Source organism: Lissotriton vulgaris, chromosome 1_1 (genome assembly GCF_964263255.1).
Source record: "Lissotriton vulgaris chromosome 1_1, aLisVul1.2, whole genome shotgun sequence".
NCBI classification, from domain to species: Eukaryota; Metazoa; Chordata; class Amphibia; order Caudata; family Salamandridae; genus Lissotriton; species Lissotriton vulgaris.
The window spans coordinates 314,062,055-314,087,372 of record NC_141685.1 but is presented as its reverse complement, the minus strand read 5'-3'; the positions used below and the strand labels follow the sequence as shown (position 1 = coordinate 314,087,372).

Sequence of the window (25,318 nt, the reverse complement as noted above, 5' to 3'; positions counted from 1 at the left end):
AAAATTATTCGGTGTTGAAAACCCTTGAGTTTACCTAACTCTCCGCTAAAAACCTCAGGAAACATAGACGCCCACTTAGTGTTAGACACATGAGATACAGCAAGTAATTTAGGTGATGCAGAAATCGAAGAGTAAAACTCACATAGTTTACTGCGGGGTATCACCATGTCTGGATGATTGGGATCTAAAACGATGTTCAAATCCCCTTGTTCGTCTCACCCCAATAGATTGGTACCGTCTCTCACTATGAATACAATACAAGTAGAGTGGTCTCCATGGAACTCTAATTCTGCAGAACATTTACCCAAAACCTCAACCCTTTTGCTATTATATGCAAAAATTTTGATACTGGAAGGTTCCAAAAGTACATTAGATAATTTCCTGAAATCAGTAAAATTCAACAAGGTAAAAGGAGACCCAGAATCTGCAAGGAATTTGCAGACAACCCCATTCACAACTATCGAACAAGAAGGAGACTTCCTCTTTCGAAGACCAGACAAAGCAAACAGTTCTACTACTCCGGCTTCATGTGAAGCAGCAGACAGCATCAACAGTTCGTAACACTCCTCATCAGATTCCCCAGAAATGTTTTTTACAAAGGGGACGGGCTTACTCGTAGAAGTAGCCTTGCACATGCGTGAATAATGACCCTTGTTCCCACATTTATAGCAGGTTTGATTGAGAGCAAAGCAAAATTTAGCAGAACCAAGATGGGACCTGCTGCCAAAACGAAAACATATCAATTCACTCTGTACAGACTTGCTTTTGGTAGAAACATTGGATGGAACTGAGCGGGTAACATTAGGCAAAGGGGTAAGTTTAGGTCTGAAAGGAGGTTTGGAATTCAATAGCTTAACCTCTGCGGCAGAAGAGGACGTGAAAGAAGAAGGGGAACTCATTTCTCTGACGCAAAATTGGGAATGTTCAATACTTTTGGCCAAAGTGAGGGCAGTCTCCAAATCAGGATCGCCAGAAGCAAGCAGTTTCTCTTGAATTTTCTTGTTGGAAGTACGTTCAATTAGTTGATCTCGTATGATCTCATCCCTGAATTCCCTGTAGTTACAGTTAATAGCTAGTAAGCGAAGGGCTGCCACAAAGTCGTCAATTGATTCGCCAGGGGTTTGGGCACGTTGGAGAAACCTGTGGCGTTCAAGCACAACATTCCTTTTGGGAGAAAATCTTTTATCGAGAGTTTTGGTCAATGTGGCATAATCATCAATCAAAAGTGATTCTCCGGCATCACCACCACTAACTGTAATACTGACCACATCGAGAGTCAAGGTTTTTAATATGTTCCTGCCTTCAGTGCCAAGATTGTAAATAAGTAGAGCTTTTTTCTTTTTGCCAGTGAAGGTATCGCCATCAATAACTTCCAAATACGCTTCAAAGGTGTCTTTCCACTGCTCCCATGGTACAGGGGGAGTACCAGCAGTTTGTAAAAAGGGAGGAGGGACCAAAACACGATCCATTGCATGGGTGAGTTGCTGCCCCAATGCTAAATTATTTTAATAAACTGAGGGAGACAGTAAGGATCAGGATTGATGTGCAGAGAAATGCATTATGCCAAAACACATATAAATGATAATGCAGTGCAAACTCACGGAATTGGCAGTAATACAGGTAAAACAAGTTAATTTTGACAATTAATTTGTGTCATACGCCAAGGAGAATTAGGTGTAGGCAATCACTGTGCGCAATCCGCGTTGGGATTAAGAGAAAACGCTTTGATGGAAAGCTGTGCGCATCAGCCGTGAAGTTAGAGCAGCTGTGCGCGTCGTGCGGGCGTTTCTTGGGTTGCTGGGATACCAAAGTAACCTAAAATGGCCGCCCGCAACGTGCAATGTCGCACTGACGTCGTCAGGCAGGTCAGGCAAAATCAGCGTTGTAGCGCGAGAGCAAGCAGCAGCTCAATCGCGTAGGGAAAACTTATAAAAAGTACCTTGGAGCACACGCAGAGGAGTAGGCAGGCACAGAAAACATCACAACAAGCAGCGGAAGTCGACAGGAAACGAAGGAAGTTTTCTTCTGACAGGACATCTGAACCACGACAACACCGATCGTCAGGAAAACCGGACCGCTTCAGAGAGGATCCACATCAAGTTGGGGAGGCTGGGAGCTGGAAACGATTGTCGCCACTGAAAAGAAGTGGGAACCACGGCAAAGGTAAGGGAATGGCTTTATTGACATCCAGCCACAGCAACTCCCCGGCAGCAACTGCCGAGACTAGATTCCAGGAAGTGTTCCACGCAGGGAACATTCAGTGTAGAATGCTAGGGCAGGGAGGAGAAGACCCAACAGTTGGGAAGGAGGGAGGTATGCCTGTCCAAACCTTCACAGTGGCACAAAGATTATGTGATGTCATAATTGTCTTTATTATCAGTAAATGTATTTTATGCATATCTTCTCTTCCATGAGCATTTTGTTGCGATGGGAAAAGTTACTGGTGTACGAGGGAGATATGTTGTCTTTTAGGATGTATACTTTAACATATTGTTGTGAGTAATACGTTATGTATATAATGGTTTACCCCGCTCCTTCCCTCTGCCCCTCTATTCTCTTTCCCTTCTTGGAGGACTTCCACATTCCACGTCAGTTGTAATGGGCTGGAATCTGTTGATCATTGTAACAGCTGTGAGGGCTGCTGGGGCTGTCACTTAATAGATTCTTGGCATGGGATTCCCTCCTCTGGCAGATAACTTTATTTTAGCATCTCCTTTTTTTTTACTTTTTCTCTCTTTTGCTTTGTGGCTAATTCTGATGAAGAAGAGTAAGTCCTCAGAAGTATCTCAACTTCATAGATGAATAAAGCCCATGGGGAAAATCAGATAGAGTCAGTGTGGAAGAAGCTAGAGCAGCATAATGATGTGAAAAAACTTGATTAAAAATTCGTAGAGGCAGAAAATGTTAAAGGAATGAAATGTAAATAGGTTTTGAAAGAGAACATTTTTATCGTGGATTAGAAGAGAGTTAAAAAAGGATTGAAGGAAACAGGGTCACTAGAAAAAAAAAACATGCTTTCACCTGTGCTACATCTTATGGAGAGTGTCATAAGGAATTGAGAAGATTTAGAGTGAGGCAGGGGTATTTATGAGAATGTATAAAGGACAGTATGAGGTTAGTAAATGTCAAGGGTACAGGCAATGGCATTAGAGGAAAGGGAGAAGATATGGTCAGGTTGCAGAAAGTGGATGGAACCAAGTGATCAGAGGGACAAGAGGATGATTGATGGAAGAGTAGTGACATAAGCAGCACATGTATCATGAGAGAAAAGGTAGGGGTTGAGAGAGGAGAATTCCGGGTGAGCGAAGAGAGAATACTGAAACAGGGGCTAGTCTGCTTGCAGAATATGCAGGAAGAAAATACAAGGTACTGTAGAAGAGAAAAATGTGAATTCAACATGGGGACCAGAGTAGCAAGAACTGCAATGCTGAGCTGTGTGAGATGGTAGAAATGTATGCAGTCAAAAAGATGAAAGGAAGGAGAAGTGGTTTTAAATATCAAGTAAAGAGAAAGAGCTAAGATCATAATTCAAGCAACCAAAGGGTGCCAGTGGATAGAAGATTACATTTGATGAGCAAAATGTAAGAGAAAGAGATAAGTGAAGCTCAAAGGAGGAGACAGACAGGAGATGTGGGGTGTGCAGAGGAAATACAGGTGGAGTGATGCAGGAGGGCTGTGCCACCGCTGCTATCAGTGACAAAATCAAAAAGTGGCAGATGGATTCATGGTATCACTCTAGCCTACTTCCATTGGCAAAAAGGATATTAGAGATTCAGGGTGAGGAGCTAGAAAGAGCTATGGGGTATCATCATTAAGTAGGGGATTATATTATTCCTTAAGTCAGAGAAACTGGAGGTTAAGCCTGGAAAAACGATGTAGGGTGGCTGTTGATTTGTTGCAAATTGGAGAAGTATTCAAGAGAGAGATTGGAAATACATTTAAAGTTTTCAAAAATAGTTACAGAACACTGCAATTAAGCTCAATTACAAGACCTATACATAAGACTTGCAATATCTATTAAAAACTAGAACACACAACTAAACAGAGACTATACTAACAGTGAAACATCATTACTATTGTTTCTCACAGTGATGGGGATATTGTTGATTCCAATCTGAAACCACAGATCTCTGTGTACAAGCTTTCAAGGTGGACAAAGAAGATCCTGTCTTTCATCATGAGACCACTGGTAAGTTGAGGCTTAGGTCTGAGTAAGGTGATGACTACATTTTTATTCAAATATATTATTGACTACAAACCTAATGCATTTAAGTTGGCCTTTTAGTGATATGGTATTTTAGCAATATAGTGTTTGTTGGTGATTTTGAGGACAAATGGTCTACTCCAATGTAGTTGTCATTGTTGCTATCCTCCTTTGTACCTTTCCATGGTTAGTCATTTACTGTGGTCTTTTTGTGCATGAACCCATGGTGCGAACCCAGGACACAAGGGAAACATCATCCACAAACATTAAAATCAGATTTATCAAGTTGTTGCCCACCAAACAATCATTTGATACAAAAAGACTAACTCGACATTCCCATTACTACATGTTGTGTCTTACTGCTATGGAAGAACAAGGAGTCCTTGAGGATGATGCAGCAGCAATTTAAAGAGATTGTTCCATTCAATTAATCTAGGAACTTAGGGCCTGATTTAGATCATGGCGGGTGGGTTGCTTTGTCACAATGGTGATGTATATCCCATCCGCCGAAATATAAAGCCTATAGGATATAATAGAATTTATATTTCAGCGGACGGGATTTCCGTCACCATTGTGGCAGGGTAACCCATCCGTACCAATTAATTGCATGCTCAGCTTTAACACCATCGATGCTGATGGTATTTTCCTCTGGTGCTGGTCTTGTTGGAAATCCCATTGTTCATGACGAGCTCAGCTCGTCATGAGCACGCGAGAGGTGTACCTCATGACGAGCTGAGCTCGTCATGAGCATCGAAGGGGTTAAAGACTGGTTGCTGCATATTGGGTTATGGCCTTCCATAAAATGCATTCTTAGAATTCCCCATCTTAGGAGACCTCAACCACAAAGAAAACATCATGCTTGCCACCAGGTAGAGTTTTTAAACCTACTGTAGACTGACTAACCTGTAAACTGTCTCCAACATAGTCGGACGGCCACTGTCTGGATTTTTCACTTAAAACCTCAATTTATACAGCGTGGGTAGCCCACACAATGACTTCAGCCTACCTTATAAACACAACACAAACTCTTCAGCTTATTATAAAGAGCATCCAGACTTAAACATGTTCAAGTCCGTTGTCAGCTGTTATCAATGGTGCCTTGTCAAAAACATTTAATTAATTCCAGTTCATCTCACCTCATAAAGTTGAGGACTGTCCCTGAACATCTCCGAGTAACTTTTTATTCAAATATTATTACAATAGATATAGTTGCTCCTTTTAATTTATAAAGTAATAGACAATTACCAAATTGTTTTTTAAATAAATCAAGCTAGACCAACAATATACCAAGGAGAGAACAGACTTCAACTTAGTAAAAATGTGATGTAAAGCCTACTCAGAGAAGGGATAGAGTCACTGCAAAATTCATATGAGATGATACCAAGAATGAGTAAATGGGACAAAAACATTGAGGTATAAAACTGAGCTGAAAGTTTGTTTAATACAGCATTTTCTTGTATTTTAATGTAAAGGATTATAACAATTATATTCTTTTTTTTTATAATACATGATATTATTTTACAACAGTTCACAGCCACCAATATTGCAAAATAGCAATACAGTAAAGAATGTAGGTCACATTAACTCATGTCTTTCTGGTCCTTCAGAACTTGCTAAAGTTCTTGCTCGTTTGTCGTTCCACTCTCGACTACGTTGTCGGTTGTCTCCACCCTTTCATCCCTGGACACAAGTCAGCTCTCCATAGCCCTCTGTACATTTGCATTGCTGCCAAATATTTTCACACTTTTTGAGCAGCCCCTTCCCTTGTAGACCTGTCTTTCCACCAACAGGCACCAATCCATTTCTTTTTCCCAGGAGTTCAAGCCCGGAGTCACATTCATCCTTGCTACTATCAGTCCCAGAGAGAGGAGAGGGATTATTTACAAGTCTCTTGCGCCACGCGTGCACCACTTTTTCCCCATATTAAAAGTGACACATGGTCGGCGCAAGGGGCTTAAAAATAAGCCCAAGGTTTTTTGTGTGTAAGTGCTGTATTCCATCTTCCTAGATGTTATGCACTGCTAACCTGGGAGAGAGTTCAGCCTGAGTTCCAGTGATACACCTCAGGAAGTCCCATACCACCTCGCAGTAGCTGACCAGCACAGGGCATTCCCATAATGTTTGGAGAAAAGTTCACTGTTGGCTGCATCCCTTGACACAGGGATCCAAACATATTTTCCCAACCCTAACCAACCTAAATTTTGTGTAGTAGGCTCTAGGTAGAATGCGTAACTGGATGAGGGGGAAGCAGGCACGTATCACTATCTCTCGGGGTCACAGAGTGTCTATTCCATGAAGTGCCTACCACACTTGTAGGGATGTTTCCAAACATCTATTTTACTATCGCAGCTAGTGCTGTGGGCCTTTCTGTGAGCTGTACAAGCAGCCATAGTTAAATGGATGTTTCCGACTTCCCTATGGGCGGTCGCATCCTAATACTGAAGTCGGAACCGCTAACCTAAGGTCGGGTAGTTCAAGAGCAATACTATGTCGGGAGGACGCAAGTCCATATGATCGTAATGAGACCCATAGTCTTTAACACTAGCTTGCCCTAGCTTAACCAGTTTAACCCCCTTGTACCAAGCACAAGCTTTCCCCAAGGCAACCATCCGGCATATATTCACAAAATTACAATTTTATACAATATTAAAGTTAGCGAAACAAAATGCTATATCTCCCATGGGAGAATAATACTAATTATTGTAGTGCATATCTTCTATCCCCAGAATTTGTTCAGGTATCTCACAATACCAAAACCTTTGCCTACTTCAGTAATCTGTTAAATGATTTGTAACAAAGTGCCTGCCTACAGGCTTTAGCAAAGTGTAATAACAATCCATCTTTAAAATCCTATTGTCTTTAGCACATGCTTTTCACAATAAATAAGTCAGGCCAACAAGTTTTGTCCTAACGTTTCATGATAGACAGCTCAAACCATTGACATCTGGCATGCTTTTCCCTAGAACTGATAAGGCTTTTACCCTTTAACATTGGGTTTACACTCTACCCAACACTTGTCTATATAAGTGCACATAAACTGGCCACCATCATGCACTCTGTAATAAAATTGCAAATATGTGGAAATATACTGTGTGCTAAACAATATATAACCCCTCTCAACAGGGTCTAACAAAAAATATCACAATAAAAAAAAAAACAGGGTTAGTCTGAGTGGATGACCAACATCAAACCTCTTTCCTACTACAGTAATGTATGAGATTCTATGCACCACAATCACTTTCTATAGGCTTTGAAATAAGAGTAATTACAAATTACACCCCATTCCCATCGACTGTCACATATACTTTTCACAATAAATGTGTCAGACCTAGTGTCTATGTCATAACATTCAATAATAAACAGAACAGGCCTATAGCCATAATCATTGCCTTACCACCATGACCAACTCTGTTCTTTAATTTTGTCACAAGCAAATAAGTGAAACAAATGCAGTTTTTTTTGTGCCGGCACACAAATTCAGCCCAATCAAATCCTGTACACAGGGGGATCGATGTGTGAGTGGAGCCTAAGCCCCTCTCTCAGGAGGGCTAGACAAGCTCTTTTTTTATTAATCACATACGTTCAAGTGACAGTTGCACTGTCAAGCCAAATCTAACAATCCATGTAGGTTAATGCCTACCCTCATCCCATTAGTGTTGCTACCAGAAAAAACACAATACAAAAGCGAGTTATCTAAGCCTCTTTAATATGCATTACATTGTCCTGTGTTCGCCCCTAAAAGTTTAAGCACAGGCAGTTGGACAAATAAACAAAATGATCACAGCTGCGTGGAGGTCAAGCGCTTTTTGTGATACAACCTTTGCCCAATTAAAAATACTCCTGTCTCACATCATGTGGGAGGAGCCAAAGCCACTGTCCTGTTGTGTCCCGCTTAATTGTCTGGTGACAACTGTGCTGTCAAGTCAGACCATAAAAAGGAAATAAAGAATGCTAAACGGATATTAATAGGAAAGATGCGGCGAACGCTGAGAGACATAGGGCAGGAATGGAAGTTAAAACTTCTTGTTGTACAAAAAAAGATTGTGGCAGTTAATTCTCATTCTAAGTTGTACTAGACTGCCAGTAAAGGCCTGGTGGTCCCAAACAGTAACAAGAACAAGCATTTGCAATGTAGTAGGTCTCGCATTTACATGAGTTTAAGCTATTGGCATCGTAAACGACAATGCCTTTTCTTTATGTTTTGGTTTTTAAAACATAAACAAAAAGTCATAGTTAATTACAATGTCAATAGCTTAAACTTGCGTAAATACAAGACCTATCGCATTGCAAATGCTCGTTGTTTCTAGCAGGCGAGTGGTGTTATTTCTGGAACCCCAGCGCCGGCTTTCCCCACCAAAGCTGGCCATAAAAGTAGTGGCTTGTTTAACTGTGTTGCCTCTGCTTCCTGCAGGCCAGAATTATTTTGGTATAGGACTGCAAGTGGCAAGTGGTCATCCTCCTGAGGAAGATACAATGAGTACCACTGAGTCGGGAACAATAAACACCTATTAATCACACTGAGGGATAATCCAAACCTAAACAGAACTGGCTTGTCGACATGGGACACTTCTGCCCTGTTAAAATAACTGCCAGTGCTTAATGCTCACTGGAGCAAAGCAATCGCCAATGTAACGTTTTCTGATGAAAAATATTAGCTCGTAGGCACAGGGACAACTTAACAGGAATGTCCATCGCACAGTGAATGTTTATGGTGGACGTACAAAATTGTATTGTGGTGCATACACAGTATGGTATTACCGACTTTAATATTTACAATAATTTCAGCTGCTAAAAATAAGTGGGTTACGTGTTTTTTCTGAAAGTGAGGCTTTCCCTTAGATGTGTATGTTGAACCAGAGGCTGGCAATTAAGAATCACAATTAAACCATGTTTAAATAGACAATAATTCCTCTGTCAAGGGCTCTTTCATAAACCTAATTAGCAATAAAGAAAAATCAGGGACTTGTAGGCATTCTGTTCGATTTCATCAAAAGAAGAAATGTTCAAAGAACAATTCCAGAACGAGAAAATTAGCTCCTGAGCCAAAAAGAATAAAATAATTTTTTCAATGACCTATTCCCTCAAGAATGTGACAGGCCCAAACAAATTGCTATATTACTTTTATGTGTACTGTTGGCATGCCACTCACTGGAGCTACTGCACTGGCTGTCATATTTGCATAAGGTGAAGGGTTTGTGGCAGTGAGAGAATGCACCACAGTCCACAGGCTGTTAGTATTGGAAGGATGAAAGGCTTACTGTGCGCTGCGCAATTCTCCTCTCCGCTTGCTCTTGCCAAGCGGAAGGTATTCCATTTCATTCAGTACCGTGAATCCTCACCCCTTGTTGCTTCCCTCACACCAGTTTTCAAAAAAACATGTAGTTTCATTTTAGTAACAACTTGGATCAGTAATTAAAAAGAAAAAAGTTATTCACGACACATGCGCTTTATCTTAACATGTTTAAAGGTAAAGCGCGAGTGCCGCAATTGTAACAAGAGTAAACAAATAGAAAAATATGGCGGCTGCATGCTTTTTGTGTATCTGTTTGTTTACCTTTGTGACAATCACGGCACCCACGCTTTACCTTTAAACATGGTGAGCTAAAGGGCAGATCCCGTGATTTAGCTTAGCATGTATAAAGATATAGCGCGGACGCTGCAAATATTTCTTTACTTTTTAGTGACTGATCCAAGTTGTAACTAAAATTAAACCAAAGTGCAAAAAAATTTTTTTATGAAAAGTGGTGTGTATAGCACTCGTGCTTTAGCATAACATGTTACGGGTGCCGCCAATGTAAAAAAAAAAAAGTGCTTCTGAGGAACAGCTGACCAATGCAGGCAGAGAGTAACTGTAGTTGGTCGGTGCTGCTCTTCGTTAAACGGGGGTGAACTATCGCTCCTTTTAACCATTTACGTAGGCAGCAAAGAGGAGCAACACTACAATAACCCAATAGGGAATAAGCAGGCGGGCCATAGGTCCTTTCCAGTTTTTTTCCTACTACAAGAGGTTCTCCAGACAGCGCATGCACCATCTAGGCTCGACCTCAAAATGACCCACTCACTGAGGGACAAAACTCCCAATGTGTCATGGTCCTTTGTTTTTAGTTTTACAGAAGCGATCTCCCACTTTGGAAGTTTGCTCTCGTGAAACAAAATGTTTGCTGAGACGGTGCATGTAACATAGTGACCTCTAAGCAAACGTTGAGTAGTTTCAGAAGAGCCACTGCGGCAGCGGCTCCTCTGAAGGCACAGAGGTCTCTGGCAGGGTGACAGAAATCTCTAAATCTGGCTGGTGGTGGTCTGTGAGTGCTGCAGAAGTTATTAACTTAGCACACCCGGCAGGCAGTGGTTCTCCCACCAGTTTCTAGATTGCACCCTAAGATATGATACCAGTAGCCATTAAGCGTTTTCTGTTAAAGATGTCTAGTTTTCTATTGATCATTAATCAAAATGTAGCATTTTTACTGAGTCCCCCTTTGCCATCAGTTTTTTGGGACACAAAATGTTTCACACATGAGCCTAGCAATATAAACAGGGTATTCTGCAATTAACAGGCACAATGTCATCTACCACTCAGCAACCACTGCACACTCCTAAGTTGATAATCGGTCTGATTTAGAGTTTGATGGACGGGTGTTTCCGTCACAAATGGGATGGGTCTCCCGCACGCCTTATTGCAAGTGCATTATTTATAACAAAGCAGACAGCAGCTATTCACCAGGTTCATGACAGAAAAACCCACCTGCAAATGTCTAAATCAGGCCCTAAGTTGTGAATCATATTCTCTGATCATTGACTCTTGGTCTCATTGTTTGAGTCAATTACAATGTCATAATTTCTATATCATCTCTTTTTTTAACATGTTTTCTCAGCAGCAACTGTGATGTTAATTGAACACATTTTCTCTTAGTTTCCACGGATTTCTAAGGAATGGAATGCCCTGTGTGGAGTGGGGTAAGTTGCTTCATTACAATTACATCTGCAGTAGCACTTCTTAACTCTGTCATTATTTGAGGACCATTCTGCAAGGCAAATTTGTAATTGAACTGATGTTATTTGGTAAGGAACTCCAGAGAGTTGGTGCTAGAGCTAGGAAGACTTATTGTATGTGTTTTACTCTTAGGGCCAGATTCATCAGTATTTCACCTAACAAATTGCAACGCAATGTAGGAAGACAACTTGCTGCGCTACATGAAAGGGAGAGGTCAGGGATGCTTCATATTTACCAATATATGGTGCATTCTTACTCTCTACCTGTGCTGGCGCACCATCGGTGCCATAGTGCATGGTTGTGTGTATTGAAGGAAGGATTGTGTTTCAGCAGGAAGGGACCCCTTCCTTCATAAAAATGAACCTTAAAGGCTCTTTCTTCTTCCTAGAAAGAGGAAACGACAAGGAGAAATAAAGATAATTCTTCCTGTTGCACCTCCCTTGAGAAGGCATTCCAAGGATTATTAGTCTTAGTAAATCTGGGATTGGGAACAAAAAACGTGGGTGGATGAGTGTGAACACCCATTCTCTTCCCATGGAATGCCTTCCCGGGGAAGAGTAATGCAAGGCCTTGCATCACTACAGATTTACAAAGCAATGCAGTACCATGAAAGGAGGCATTGCTAGGTAAATCTGACTTAAGTATTGCTTTGCCCTTGCGACACAATGCGTGATGCAAGTGCAATGCAAAACAATGAAGGCCTATGAACAATATTCACATTTTTAACCCCTTCGATGCTGGTGACAAAGCCAGCTCGTCATGGGCGTTACCTGCGCTGCGCACCTGACGAGCTGGCTTTGTCACGTAACGCGGGTTTTTTGCATTTTCAGCGCGCAGCGGGAAAACCTGCTAGCGCGCATGCGGTTAAACAGAAAATGTAGTTATTTATTAATTTGCACTTTTATATAGTGCCTACTAGACCCCCACGTATCAGAGCACTTTGCAGTAATGACTAGGAAAATACAGTGGACAAAAAGTTATGTGACATGATTATTAAAATAGTGGGATTACACAAGAAGTCATAGAAGTATGAGAGGCATTTTCTAATTAGCAAGAAAATGTTATTTGCACAGGAAAGACTTGTGTTTCAAGAACCAAAAGGATTACAAATGAGTTATTTGAACTCTAGATGCCTGAAGTGCAAAGACATAGGATATGAGTGGAGGTTAGGTTAGCAGTTAATTTTAAATTTAGTGGGTGTAAAAAATTGGTTGGGGAGGTGGATGCCCCACTCAGGCAACAATAACAGCCCTTGTCGGGCTAAACCTCAAAAGTCACTAAATTAACCTGTGCTTAACCCGTTGGTAGCTTAGCACAAAGCAGTAAAGATTAACATAGAGGCTGAGAGAGAATATTTATACAACTCACAACCATTTGAAAACACAACACAAGGAACATCCCAGACCAATTCGGAAAAATATAGTCCATTTTATTAAATAAAATAAAACCAGAACAACAAAAATCCAATCAGTAGAACCTGAGACATTGACTTTAGTAATAAATATAATGCCAAATGCACAAAGTTCCCACTGTGGGTATCTGGCTGCAACAGACTGGGACAAAGTCTCGAGTTTAGGGTGACTGTAGTGGAGGGGGATGCCGGAATCAGGTCAGTCCTGCTCAGAGTTGTATCTTACATTCATGATGCGAGGTTTTGTGTCGATTGGTGTTGGTTCCGGTCAGGAGCTGTGCAGCACCCAAGATGTAAACCACTGCTTTTCGGTGCTTCACACTGCTTCGGTTCTGACCAGGAGCTGTGAGGGCTACAATGAGAGGTTCTGCTTCGAATTGCATTGCGCGGCATTGGTGCAGTTCAGGAGCTGCCAAGGCTGCGATGTGTGGTCCTGCATCGAGTTGTGTCCTTCTGCGTTAGTTCCGATGAGACTGCTGATCAGGAGCTGCAAGGTAATGCGATGTGAGGTCCTGCGATGAGCTGATTCATGCTGCATCAGATTTCATGAAACCCACATTGAGGCAGGGAGGAATACACTCTGAAGCCAGTTAAGGGTCCAGGACCTGGGGGCCACCTCCTGGGGAACCAGACTCACTGCAGACAGAGACCAGCAGCCGGCTTAGGCAGGTCCAGTTACAGGTCTATTGCAGGTTAGCTGAGCATTTGTAGGGATGCCTCTGAAGCTTATTGGGTCCATTTAGCTCACACAGGAGGACAGCATTGACCCTTGGAGTTACTCTGGTTAACCTTGGATGAAGGCAAGCATGTCAAGTCTTCCTTCTCAGACAGAAATGCAGTCCTTCAAGCAGCAGGACTGTCCTTTTTCTGTAACTTACACAGGTCCAGGGCTGTCATTCTGAGTGGCTCTGGAGGTCCAATATTTATACCTAATGAAAGCCTTGTTTGAAGGAATTACCTGTTCCACCCCACATCTGGTTCCATGAATTTCTCTCCCCATCAAGGCTCAAAACTGCCTGGGGTGACAAAAGACAGGGAAGGCCTGGTGTCACATTTCTTTGTGTGTGTAGGAGGCAAAGCCCTTTGAAGTGTAAATGGGGATGAATACAGACAATCCCAGTCATCCTGCTACAGCCCATCTTGTCCACATCTAAGGATGGTTGTTGACTGGAAGCATTATACAAACCCCAATAGCAGAGCCATTGACTGTCATGTAATCCTGGACACTGACAGGATGTACAAATGGTTAAGACAAGAAAATCTCATCTTTCTAAAAGTAAAAAGAACAATTGATGGATGAAATGCTAAACAATATCAAGCACTCACCCCCAATTCAGCGATCTGGCTTAAAACCATTATTTTTTTTCTCACCCCCCATTCCAGTTTGGATTGCCGTATAAGCAAATCAGTCTTGACCCTGCTCCCCAAAGGAACAGTCCATCCCAAATTGGTAAGCAGGTCATCCCTGGAACAGAACCAGGCACCCTAGGACTGGATTCGGAGTATCACCCCTCATTAGCCAGGATAGTTTGAATCCAGTGGAATGGTAAGCTGGGGACCCACGTCTGGGCCTCCCCGTCCCACTTGGAGTTGCAAATGCAAAAACAACAATTGATGGATAGAATGTTGAGCAATGTCAAATACTCACCCCCAACACAGAGATCAGGCCTAAATGCATTGTTAAGGTCCTAGGAAGGCCTTGCTTGGCAGTTCAGGATGAACTGTTCCACTGAGCAGGGTCAAGACGGATTTGCATATGGCTGGGTCCAAACTGGGTGGCGTGGTGCACAAAAAAAACAATGAATTAAACCTTTCTGAATGGGGGTGAAAGCTTGCATTGTTTAGCATTCGGTCCATCATTTGTTCTCTTTCATTTTGTTGCCCTAATTGTGAAGGGTATACGCAGACGTGGGTCCCTTGCTCATTGTGACACTGTATTCAAGCTAGCTAGGCTGATGAAGAATGATACCCAGAAAACACTCCCAAGATGCTTGTTTCCCATTCATGGATGGCCTGAGTTGGCAATTTGGGCCGAGCTGATCCCCTGAGGAGGAGGGTTGAGACTGATTTGCATATGTCAGGTCTATATGGTGGTGGTGTGGTGAGAACTAAAACGACAGATTAAACCCAGATGTTTGTGACGGAGGGTGAATGTTTGCATTCTTCAGCATTCTGTCCATCATTTGTTCTCTTTGCTTTTATTACCCTTAGTGGAGAAGTGTGGCTCACTGGTTAGAGGAGGCAGACCTGGAAGCAGAGGTCAGCCCAGGACCAGGGTTCAATTCCCAGCTCAGCGGGGTCTTGAGCCCTAAAATGTCCATGGACTCGACAATTCTCGCTCCGGTGCCTACTCGATTCACGGGTTCACACTCTGCGACTCTGGGCAATAGCTTGTTTAATCTCCACAACGGCCCCTTGCAGCGAGATGCCTGGCTTTCACCTTGCGGATACCCTGCCGGGGTTATCTCACAGGGGAATACCAGGACGGGTTCCCTAAGCAATCGCTTAGAAACCGGTTGGTGATTTGTGCTATATAAATTCCTGTACATTTACAATGCCCAGACCTGGGTCCCGTGCTCACTGCAACACTTGATTGAAGCTAGCCTGGCTGATGAGGGGTGATACCCCGGTCCCAGGATGTTCGTTTCTGGTTGCGGAAGGACCTGGCTTGGTAGTTCGAGCTGGACTGTTCCCATGCGGAGCAGGGTCAAAACTGCAAAACTGATTTGCATATGCCTGGGTCCAAACTGGGGTGGCTTGGTGGGCAAAAGAACAATGAATTAAACCCAGATCTTTATGACTGGTGGTGAATGTTTGCATTGTCCAGGATTCCGTTTATAATTTGCTCCTTTTGCTTTTGTTGCCCGAAATGGGAAGGGTGTGCCCAGTTATGGGTTCTGTGCTCGGTGCACAACTGTATTCAAGCTAGTCTGGCTGATGAAGAGCGATGCCTCCAAACCAGTCACAGGATGCTTGTTTCTGGTCCTGGGAGGACCTGGATTGGCAGTTCGGGCTGGACTGCCCCCGTGAGAGTCAGGATGAAGCCTGGTTTGAATATGGCTGTGTCCAAACTTGGGTGGCGTGGTAAGCAAAAGAGCGATGGATTAAACCCAGCTCTTTGTGAATGAGGGTGAATGTTTGCATTGTTCAACATTCCAGCTATCATGTGTTCCTTTTACCATGTAACCACGTAATTTAAAAGATGTCAAGTAATATAGCAAGTGCTGCGAAATATGATTTTCTGTGAGGTTTGTGTAGAACGATTCTCGCTCAACCTTCAGTGTCGCGATAAGGCTGTGTCTCTCACTGGCAGTTTTAGAGACAGTAAAGCATAGTTGTGCTCTGGTAGGGATGAGTAACAAGGGAGTTATATATTTATAGATAAATGGCACCACTCCACTTCTGCCTTTGACTCTGTCAAGGAGTGTGTTGTCTTAACCTGTGTGAACTGCATTGCATATGGTGGCATAAATAGAGCGACATCGTGTACTGCTTAGCTGATAATTATTTAGTTATTAGTCTGCATCTTCAAGGGTAATAAATGATCAAAGTAAAGGTCTGGTACGGAACACATGCTTTTCTGAATCAATATAGGTGGTTGCATAGAAATTATCAGTTGAAACAGGTGAGCGAGTCTAGTATGGCCTCTGCCCAGTGTGTGGATTCAAGCATGTGATAAGTGTGTACTGTACGCCCAAAATATTAAGGAACCAAGAGATGGATTACATATATTAATTCATGTGCAGGTAGTATACTTCAGAAAACAGCAGCCAACTTGCAGATGGTCATTATCTCCTGTCTTAGTAGCAGAATTATTGTTGCTCATCAGTGGAGTGTAGGCATAAGGCCCTGAAAGAAAGCATTGCCCTTGGCGCCAGGTAATCATACAGGTGTATCGGAATGTGACCAACCTTCTGGAACGGAAATCTTGAAACCAATGGGATATTGGTTGTTTCTAGAGGATCAAGTCTCTTTCCTAAGGACGATGGGTTCTAGAACGGTTTGGAAATGGAGAAATGTTTACCAAAAGCACATTGAGAGCACTGCTTTTTACCTTCAACCATGTACATGCATAGCTACATGGTAGATTTCAAAGTCCAGTGGGTAGCAAAAGCAAAGCTTAAGCTGGAATAGTGAAGGGTGGACCCTTCTATTTATTTATTTATTTATTTATTTATCGGATTTGTAGAGCGCATGGCTGCCCGTGAGCGTCCCAGCGCTAAGTGACAAGAACCTTCTGCAGTAGGGTATCACGGGAATAGCCACGTTTTGAGTGCTCTGCGGAATGAGATAAGGTTGGGTTGGGCTCTGATGTCTGGGGGTAGGGTGTTCCAAAGTTTGGATGAATTGTATGAGAACAATCGACCGCCTGAGCGAGCTTTCTTAATTCTAGGTATGGAGGCTAGGTTGCAGTTGGAGGAACGAAGCGTTCTTGTGGTGGTATGGGGTGAAATGAGATTTTGTAGTATTGGGGGAGCCTTACCGTGTAGAATTTTGTAGGTGGTGCAAAGAGCCTTGAATTTTATTCTTTCCTGGATGGGGAGCCAGTGTAAAGCGTGTAGGGCTGGTTTGGCTGAGCAGAGGCGGTTGGTTCCTGTGAGAATTCGGGCTGCGGCGTTTTGTACTGTCTGAAGTTTAGACAGTACTTTTTTGGGGGCCCCCAGGTATAGGGCATTACCGTAGTCCAGGCGGGACAGCACAAGGCCATGAACTAGGAGTTTGCGGGAATGTGCTAGGAGTAGGGGTAAGATTTTCCTTGCTGACCGAAGGAGGCCGTGGCATGTTCCCGCCGTTTTCCTTGCTTGGGCCGAGAAATTAAGGCCTTCGTCAAGCCATATGCCCAGGCTCTTAATTTCATGTTTCGAGGCGGGGGGGGACCCATGGTGGGTGGCCATAGGGATGTGGGCTTGTAGAGAGATTTATTGCCTAGAATCATTATTTCTGTTTTGTCGTTGTTCAGTTTGAGGTGGGAAAGGTTCATCCACTTAGTTATTTCGGTAAGACAGGTTTGAAGATTGGGGAGGGAGTGGTCTTGCTGGCTTAGGGATACCACAAGTTGAGTGTCGTCGGCGTAGGTTAAAAGCTTGATCCCAAATGGGGCGACGACTTTCTCAAGGGGGGACATGTAGACATTAAAAAGGGTCGGACTCAGGGAGGAGCCCTGTGGGACCCCACATCTGATGGCCGTAGGCTTGGACGTGAAGTTGCCATCTGCCACCTGGAAAGATCTATTCTCTAGGAAGGATCTAAGCCAGGCCCGAGCCGTTCCTGCAATACCAAGGTCACTGAGTCTGTGAACCAGTGTAGAATGGTTGACGGTGTCGAAGGCAGCGCTTAGGTCCAGGAGGATCACTGCCACTGATCCTTCTGCGTCCATGATTTTCCTTGCCTCCTCGACCACCGCCAAAATTGCAGTTTCTGTGCTCTGGCCTGGCCTAAATCCTGTTTGAGAAGGTTCCAGCAGACCTTTGGTTTCAAGGTGGTGGGATAGGCTGTGGTTGACGTACTTCTCCGCTATTTTGCTAATGCCTGGGAGCAGGGAGATCGGCCTGTAGTTGCCCAGTTCTAGTGGGTCCAGATGCGGTTTTTTGATCAGTGCTTTCACCATTGCTTTTTTCCAGCTCGGGGGGACGATGCCATAGGCGAGTGAGCTGTTAATCAGTTTGATCAGATGGGGGAGAATGGTGGGTGCGACTAATTTTAGGATGTTGAGTGGTGCCGGGTCCGTGGGGCAGCCACTCTTGATAGAGTTCAGTATCGGAAGGATGGTGTCTGTTGTCAGGGGAATGAAATCTGACAGCTGATCAGCAGTTGCTGCATGTGGGTGGGTGGGTGGTTCAGCAGCAGAGGAGGTGAAGTAAGTATCCAGAGTGGGCGGAGGAAGGGAGTTGATGATGTTATTGATTTATTGATTGAAAAATTCAGCAAGTTCATTGCAGCGGGTATTATATTTGAGGAGGGTTTTTTATATTCAATTTTTTTTGCGGCATCGAAGTTTTTCCTCCAGTCTCTTTCTGATCTCTTACATGCTTTCTTTAGAAGCTGCATTTCACTAGTGAACCAGGGGGAGGAGGCTTTACCCCGTGGGTTGCTGGAGATTTTTTTTGGAAGTGTTTTGTCCAGAGTGTCTCCTATCCATGTAGAAAATTCTGCGTCGGCACGAATGGGGTTGGTATCGAGTTCAGAAGGGGAGCATTCTAGCTGATGTTTCCAATTTTCTACATCTAGTTTGGACCAGGGTCGCGTAGGTTTGTTTAGTAGTGCAGTAGGGCGCGGAGTGGGGATTAGCTGCCAATTTATTGGGACTAGGAAGTGATCGGTCCAAGGTACCGGGATAGGGTCAAGGACAGTGAGGTCCTTGATGTTGGTAAATATCGGATCTAGTAAGTGTCCCAGTGAGTGGGTAGGAAGACGGCTAGGTAATTTTAGCTGGAGAGTTTCGAGATCTGCTATCAGGTCAGTGGCTGCTTTGGCTTCCTTTTTATCAAAATGGATATTCAGGTCACCTAGGATCAGACATTCGGGGTGGGTAGCGGCCAGTGTAAATGTGTGTTCCATGAGGGATTCACAGAATTGACCTAGGGACGCCGGAGGGTGGTAGATGAGGAAGCCCGATAAGGATTTACATGGTGAGATCTGAATTGAAAACATGGTGTTTTCGCATTCTAGGAGAGGACTGCCTTGCAGGCGGCATGAAAGGTGGTCTTTGTAAATGATAGCGATACCCACGCCTTTTCCCTTAGGGCGATCCAAGTGATGGATAAGGAAGCCCGGGGGTAGAGAGTTTACAATGTCGGGGTCAGAGTCCGGTCCTAGCCAAGTTTCCGTTAGGAAGAGAACATCAAGGTCATGGTATTCCAATAGTTGGTATATTTCCAGTGAGTGCTTGGGAAGGAATCTACAGTTGATTAGGGCCATGTGCATGGGGATGTGGGAAGGGTTGTCGGGGTCGGTGAGGGTGAATTTGTAGGGGCAGTGAGAGCATCGGTTGCGGGGGTGATCCCCGGGAACGGAGTGTCGGCATAGATCTTGTACCTCTTTGTTCAGGTGGAGTAATGTGTCCCTTGCGTATTTGCGCATCTGGTCGGTAGTATTGGCTCTGGGATCTGGCTCTGCGCTCTGCCTAGCGCGGACGAGCGCAGATGAGCTTGCCTTAAGCGCGCCTTCGGCGCGCCATCGTTGCGCCCGCTGCGCTCGTCCGCTGCGCTTCCGGCAAAGGCACATGATTTATTTTAGGCAGTCTGGGCGTTGGAGGGGGGCGTGGCCAGCAGAGATGGGCGTGTCTTGTAGCTCCCTCGTTGTCGTTAATGGCGACCGGGAGGTAGGTTTTACCCGTACCAGCGTTAGATCCGCTGTTCAGGGAAGTGCGAGGAAGTGCCAGGGAATCAAGTGAAGTCTTAAAAACACACAATATCACACAAGTTTTAAAAATGGTTGGGCTATCGCGCTCCCGACTTTCCGCCTCAGGAGTCTCTTGTCAGTGTCGCGCTCGCAGTCAGCGCTCACTATTTATGCTTGGTGGGGGGGCGTGGCCAGCAGAGATGGGCGTGTCTCGTGGCTCCCTCGTTGTCGGTAATGGCGACCGGGAGGTAGGTTTTACCCGTACCAGCGTTAGATCCGCTGTACAGGGAAGTGCGAGGAAGTGCCAGGGAATCAAGTGAAGTCTTAAAAACACACAATATCACACAAGTTTTAAAAATGGCTGGGCTATCGCGCTCCCGGCTTTCCGCCTCAGGAGTCTCTTGTCAGTGTCGCGCTCGCAGTCAGCGCTCACTATTTATGATTGGTGGGGGGGGCGTGGCCAGCAGAGATGGGCGTGTCTCGTGGCTCCCTCGTTGTCGGTAATGGCGACCGGGAGGTAGGTTTTACCCGTACCAGCGTTAGATCCGCTGTTCAGGGAAGTGCGAGGAAGTGCCAGGGAATCAAGTGAAGTCTTAAAAACACACAATATCACACAAGTTTTAAAAATGGTTGGGCTATCGCGCTCCCGGCTTTCCACCTCAGGAGTCTCTTGTCTCTTGTTAAAAGCCCTTGTTGTAAATATCCACGTTTCTAAACAGCAGACATGTTTATGTCTGTACAGTTACATACATTTTTAAGGGTACATAAGATGTAGACCTTCATACAAGGAGGTTTATATTTCATTAACTTTTTCTAGAATAAAAAGGGAGTTTTCTTATCTTTAAAGAGGCAAATGATAGAATACACATAATTGGACTATTCCTTGAAAGGTTTGTGAAGAGTGTAAGGAACTCCCAGGCTTCTCATCAGCTATTCATCTTAAAGATGCTCCACTTTAGGCTGGGGACTTAGGGCCAACAAAATGAGTTGAAAGTCTTTAACAGGGAAAAGCTGAACAAATGTATGATGATCCTCATTTCATATGTTCCTACTCATTCCATGAACACGTCTTTACCCTGGGATAGATACTCTTGATAAAGTGTGTGGGGCAGTTTTTTACCCTCAAGTACTTGATTCATACTGTTCTTTAGATTGTATTTGTCCATTTTATAGTTAGGATTTGAAACTGAAAGTGGTGCTATTATTCGCCTCCAATGACCAGATGCCCCTATGTCCTCCAACATAACTTAGCCAAGGACCCACAATGTTCATCATCATTTGCATGCAAGTTAGTAATGAGTGCTTGCTCTGTTCAAAGTAGGATCATGCAATATTAGTTTTGTTCCCTGTGCATTGCCTGATATGTTACAGGCAGCCTGTTCAAGTATTTGCTTTGTTATCACATAGTGCTAGCTTCAGAAGGCAGAAAGGGACTAATCCTGGATTTTAACCAATCTCTACCCATGCCTAAGAGAGTAGTATTACAGGCAATACCCTCTTGTATAAGTGATTTGCCTTAGGTGAGCCATTAGGATTCATCCGTGTCACCTGACCCTCTCTGCAAATGAAGGAAACATTACAGGTGAATTTGATTCCTTCAGTAGACAATTGCGAAGGTATGTCAGAACAAAGCAAAATTACTTTTTTTAATGTATCTTGCTGAGTTATAGTATAAACTAATACTGTGTTATGTGAACTTTGAACTTATTTAAAGGAGGTGTTATGTTATGTGAACGTTTGGAGAACATGAACTCAAGGAAACATAATAGAGAATACCCAGACCTTCTGGTTCACTAGTGTAGAAAAACACCAATCCATGTTGTAATGATATTGATTTGTGAGGACAATTATGTTAACAGCTTTTGTTTGAGCACATGTTTTCCTCTTCTTGATTCCTGTAGGTCAGCAAAAGAAGTCTGGGCTCAACAAACTGCTGTGGAGGTACTCACGTTTTATTTCCATTCGTATTTAACATCAAGTTTTTGAATATATATCTGAAGAACTTTTCCACTTCATCAGTATTACTCCTTTGTGCATTTGATAATGTAAGAAATAACAATGTTAAAAGGCTGGTTTAGAGTTGGGTGGTATTGTGTATTCCTGGAGGAAATGTGAAATCCAGAGGAAAATACATTGGCTAAACTTCTTCCATCATATTGTCCTTATGACTCAGCTAAAGCCACCACTAGGTTCTCCTCTGTGTTAGGATTTGTTTAAATGAGCTGTCCTGTCCTAGCATTTACTCGAAGATTACATTTTCCATTTACTGTTCTCATTAGATTTTGGTCATGGTATTCAAGACTTAATCCTATACTTCGAAGTACAAATAGTCCCCTTCTTGTTTGAATTCTCACTGTCCCTGTCATCCCTACCTTCCTTGCTCTCAATTCTAACTTCGTATTCCCCCCCTCCTCTTTGATCCGCATCACTAAATCCAGACACTGTCCTTACCCTACACACTGGTGGTTGTTTTGTTGCACACCTCGCACATAAGACCTTCTAACAAAACACCTAAAATGTATTCTATATATTTAATAGTTTAGCTTTTAGTACATACAAGCGACTGGTAATATATATATATATATATATATATATATATATTATTCCACAATTCCAGTCTTCTTGTACCAGAAAAAACGGCCAGCACTCGGGTGAGATGTTATTCTTTTTATTTTGTTCCCGAACCCCCTACACCCCCGACAAAATAAAAAAAAAAAAAATATATATATATATATATATATATATATATATATATATATATATATATATATATATATACATATATATATATATATATATATATATATATATATATATATATATATATATATATATATATATGACTGGAACTTGAAGCCTAAAATGAAACGGACCCATGCAGGTTGATTTAAACGCTTATTTTATTCTTGTGCACCCTCTTGTCCGCCATGACGCGTTTCGGGCCCTGGAGCCCTTGATCACATATATAAATATTACGTTGACTTACTCCTGTACACATAAGAGTTGTAATCAAAGGCTGTCTAACAATTATTATCATCATAAACTAGCATTGGCATATTTATTTAGGACATAGAAAACAAGATTAGAAAATCTGAGTAGCTATGGGAATATGCAGATTCATGTTGAAGCCAATGTCTCTCTATGAGCTGAAGTTACTTGAGTTGAATTAAATTGAATTAAATTTTTGTAAAGTGCAGCTATTACCGGTACTGCTGAGTCCTGGCACTCATGAGAAGACAAGTTTATAGATGTTAATAAAAAGGACATGCGTTGACTTTTTTCCTGAAAGTCATATGGATGGCTTATGATCTGATATTGAGTGGAAGCTCATTCCACATGTTAGTGGCACAGAAGCATGAGGCTCCACCAGCAGGGGAGGGACAATGAGCAGGCCGATGAAGAGCAAAGATTGCATGGGGGTGAATAGAAAGTGATATAAACCCTAATATCCAATGGACCTTTGCCCGAAAGAGCCTTGCGAAAAATGTATAGTTCCTTATGTATGGTTTCTTTTTCACAGGAAGCCACTGAAGAGTTTGTAGATGCTTGTATACAGATTGATTCTAAGAGACATGTAACAATAGTTGAGCACCGTTCTAAATGAGTTGCAATATTTTAGCAAGATGGAAGAAAGACCGATATACAAAGAATGACAGTCATCCAGATGAGACATAATCACTGCCTTAGACAACTGTCCTACAGTGCTCAATCAGAAAAAGTCAACACAAGGAGATGATGGACACTCACCCACAGTCACAGATCTGGGTTGAATCCATCATCGTTCTTTATCTTACCTTGCCACCACAGTTCAGACACAGCTATATGCAAATCAGTCTTGACCCTGTGCCTCATGGGAACAGTCAAGACTGAACTGCCAAGCCATGTCTTCCCTGGACCGGAAACAAGCATCCTGGGACCGGTTTTAAAGTAACAGCCCTCAACAGCCAGGCTAGCTTGAATCCAGTGGCAAAGTGAGCAAGGGACCCATGTCTGGGAGGACCAGGCCCGGCAGTTCTGGCTGGACTGCACCTATTGGACTCAGGGTCAAGACTGATTTGCATATGGCTGGGTTAAAACTGGAATGGCATAGGGAGCAAAAAAATGATGGATTTAGGCCCAGATCTCTGTAATGGGGTTAATGTATGACATTGTTCTGCATTCTGTCCATCAATTGTTGTTTTTTCATACATCAGAAGAAGTGGCAGGATTTTACACAGTAATCTCAAATAGATACTAGAAACCTCTTTACTAAATATTGTTGAACATGTCAGTTTACAAACGATTATTATGCTTAAATCCTTTACCAATGGTCAGACAGAGGAGGGGGCTCTGACAATGAGAAACTCCATGTTTTCCACATTCAACTTTAGGGAGTTAACAGAGATCCAGGAGGCCAACTCAGCATACAGTGTGTAAAGTTCTCGGCCATGGACAGAAATTACGACCTGAATATTGTCAGCATAAAAAAATCAATTGTGAGCTCTGAAGAACCCTACCTAATACAGGGCGAGAGAGTGAGCAAAAAGCAGCAAGTTGGACAGCCTGCATTCTTGACATGATGGAAGATGTAAGCCTATTTAGCGATTTGCCCGGCATATATCTGCTATAAAATAATGGTAGGTGACACTGTGTCAAAGGCTGTACTGAGGTCTAACAAAGTTAAGGCAGCTTTTTGACCCTTGCCCAGCGTTGCTCATATTCGGCCATAGAATTTCAGAAAATGATAGTCTAGTAGACTCAGTGTTACCTAAAGGTCTAAAGTCAAACTCAGACGGATCAGGTGTCAATGTGGATCAACCTATTGAGACTATTAACCTCTTTTTATAAGGCTTTTGGTGGAAAAGGCAGTATTATTAAATGGGATTTGAATTGCTTAAAACTCCCACTGTTTTTTTAAAGATGTATTAGAGCATGCTTCCAACTTGCTGGTACCTCTGCTGCAGATAACAACAGTTTGCAAATGTGGGGAAGAGTCATGCCTATTCATTAAATGTTAAATGTGTTATACGACGTGGGCAGGGATCTAAGAGTGACACAAATTTAGTTTTCAGGAGCAATTGTTCAGTCATTTCAGTAGATACTGATGGGAAATGAGTAAGAGAGTTAAAATCATTGTCACTATCTTGTTGAAAGTCAGCAAAATTAGGTATTCATGGGTGTCTGTTGTGTTCATAATTCTCTGGTATCCAGAGATTGAGAAGGAAGTGGTGGATTGCTGTGGGACCTCAACTAGATGCTTCAGATAGTGAAGCTTTCTAACAGCATATATTTGTCTCTGACTCTACGTAAATCGAGTAACAGCCTATGTTACTGCAGCCTGCTACAAAAAGGACTTGTTTTTAACTGGAGGGACTCCTCAAAACAGCACTAG

General features: G+C 42.9%; 1 protein-coding gene across 1 annotated transcript in view; it reads left to right on the top strand.

Annotated features, from left to right (window-relative positions):
- Positions 1-25,318, top strand: part of LOC147747108 (vitamin D3 hydroxylase-associated protein-like) — a 458,139-nt gene that overhangs the window by 360,434 nt on the left and 72,387 nt on the right. The window contains exons 10-12 of the mRNA XM_086952359.1: positions 4,090-4,189; positions 11,115-11,158; positions 21,849-21,888. Of these exons, the coding sequence (XP_086808485.1) occupies positions 4,090-4,189; positions 11,115-11,158; positions 21,849-21,888 (184 nt within the window). The remainder of the gene's footprint in view (positions 1-4,089; positions 4,190-11,114; positions 11,159-21,848; positions 21,889-25,318) is intronic.